We start from the raw sequence: 2,479 nt of genomic DNA, 5'->3' as shown, positions 1-2,479 counted from the left end.
ATATTTGTCACACTTAAAAGATTCAGATCATCAAACTAATTTTAATATTACACAAAGATAATGCAAGTAAATAAAAAAATGCAGTTTTTAAATGATGATTTCATTTATTAAGGGAAAGAAGCTGTCCAAACCTACCTGGCCCTACATGAAAAATTAATTGCCCCCCTCCGGTTAAATCATGAAAGAACTGTGATTAACCACATTATTTTAGAAAGCTGAGTTAAATTTCACTAGCCACACGCAGGCCTGATTACTGCCAGACCTGTTGATATGCAAAAAATAAAAAAAAACAGGAAGGGGGCAAAAACCTTTTCACAGCACTGTATGTATGTGTGTGTGTGTGTGTGTGTGTGTATATATATATATATATATATATATATATATCAGCTTTAATACATTAAAATAAGAAAAGCAGTCAAATGTTGAAAGTTTTGGTTGTAATGACCATTTATTTTAAATGTATCATTTTGCTAATAATCTTCAAACGAGTGGAACAGTATGTTCAAATGATCCATTTAATGTCCAAAAATTTTACTACTTTTTTTTTCCACAAAACTGTTATTTTCTGTCGCTGATTTAATGAAACACCCACAGATGTAGCAGAAAACATCTGGCTCATGTTTGCATTTTTTTTCTATCACTTGCCATGATTCTAACCTTCAAATCAGGATTAGGCGTAAAATAATGTCATACGTGTGAAAATCATCTGAGAATTTAACATATTGTGTAACCAGCTCAGAGGAAGATATGAATCGTGTCTTTGTGGCAGTTTTCCAGTGACTAAGGGATAAAAGACTTCTTCACCTTACAAATGGTTGTCATAAGCAAAAATGCTACAAAATTCACATATTTTGTGAGAGAATGTGACGTGCTCGAGCAAAACGCACTATTTTTGGAATCTGCACCCAAAATTAGCAAGAAATAAATATTAGTCCTTGTGGTATAATAGTCTTTTTGGATGTAATTAGTGATATCTATGACAAATCAACTTTTCCTTCAGGATTCGTTGCGGATGTTGGAAGCAGTGCGGTTCTGTCTGATGGAGAAGCACGTGTTGCAGCGCTTACACAGCCGGTTAAAGCAGTGTCCGCTGCGGGACTCAGTATCCGCCGCTCTGTGTTACCACAGTCAGGAGCTGTGGCAGCCGGTGATGCAAACCCCACTCACTCAGCCTCGCTGCAGCTCCCAGTGCATTGTGGGATTCGGTGGCATGTATTCATCCAGCACACTGGTGGACAATGAAGAGCGCTTCCAGGTGTTCCACCCCTCCTGGGGCGAGTGGCGTAGTTTGGCTGCAGATCGCGCTCCTCGCATGTCCAACATGGGCATCGCGGTGCTCAATGACTTTGTGTACTTGATTGGTGGAGACAAAAACACCAGCGGCTTCCGTGCTGAAGCTCGATGCTGGAGGTAAGTGATGCTGAATATTAATGTGTATTATGTTTTTACAGATGGTGAAGTGCAACTATGAATCTAGAACAATTGTTAGAAGAACATAGCTTGTATAATCTTGTTAAAACTGTTTTCTGCATGTTACATTGCAGAAGAGAATGAAGAATTTTGGTCTTCCTTTACTTTTAACAAATTTCTTATTTTATTGAATTATGATTCCTTGTTTTCAAAATTATGACATACTTTTATTTTGTTTATTGTGTAATACATTTTAATGCATTTCATTTTTGTTTTGTTTAATTATAAATAAATTGGTAACTCTTTCTTTCTTTCTTTCTTTCTTTATTGTTACACGTTACATGCACTTACTATTACAATAACAATTAATTATGCATAATTACATGCATGTAACCCTAAACCAAATCCTAATCCTAACCATATAGTAAGTGCATGTAGTTAATTAATATTACTCAGTACTTAAATGTATAATTACACTGTAACAAGGACACCTTAAAATAAAGTGTAATACTCACTTTTGTGGCCAGCGGTTTAGACATTAATGGCTGTGTGTTGAGTTATTTTGAGGGGACAGCAAAGTTACACTGTTATACAAGCTGTACACTCACTACTTTACATTGTAGCAAAGTGTCATTTCTTCAGTGTTGTCACATGAAAAGATATAATAAAATATATCTTAAAGGTTAAAAAAAGAGTCTAGAAACTTAACAAAATCTGGACCTCTTGTTTGCACATGGTATTCTAAACTATATCATAACTGTTTTACTTTAGTCATTTAGCAGCTGCTTTTTTCAATAAATGCACAAGCAAGTTTGTCACACAAGAGCCGAAAATACTCACAATATCGCAATGCAAAGTTCCAAACGTTACTCTGAGTAGGTGAGGGAAGTGAAAGAGAACAGGAAAATATGTTCTTTAAGGAAGTCCCTTTGATTGTTGTTGTGGTTTTAGTTACATCGTAGTAATAAAAAACTGCTGATTGAGCAGACGTATAGTAGTTTTTTGTGTCACTTTAACACAAAATATTTGCTCATCACTATCATTCTTTAATAAAAAATATATATATATA

General features: G+C 35.1%; 1 protein-coding gene across 3 annotated transcripts in view; it reads left to right on the top strand.

Annotated features, from left to right (window-relative positions):
• LOC107747800 (kelch-like protein 22) overlaps positions 1-2,479 on the top strand; it is a 13,575-nt gene that overhangs the window by 3,667 nt on the left and 7,429 nt on the right. For all 3 annotated transcript variants that reach the window (XM_016562404.1, XM_016562403.1, XM_016562402.1), the window contains exon 4: positions 1,001-1,410. In XM_016562404.1, the coding sequence (XP_016417890.1) occupies positions 1,001-1,410 (410 nt within the window). The remainder of the gene's footprint in view (positions 1-1,000; positions 1,411-2,479) is intronic.

Source organism: Sinocyclocheilus rhinocerous, unplaced genomic scaffold, assembly GCF_001515625.1.
Source record: "Sinocyclocheilus rhinocerous isolate Xijiao unplaced genomic scaffold, SAMN03320098_v1.1 scaffold2214, whole genome shotgun sequence".
In the NCBI taxonomy this organism is placed as follows: domain Eukaryota; kingdom Metazoa; phylum Chordata; class Actinopteri; order Cypriniformes; family Cyprinidae; genus Sinocyclocheilus; species Sinocyclocheilus rhinocerous.
The sequence above is the reverse complement of the archived record's forward strand: the minus strand, read 5'-3'. Positions and strand labels throughout refer to the sequence as shown.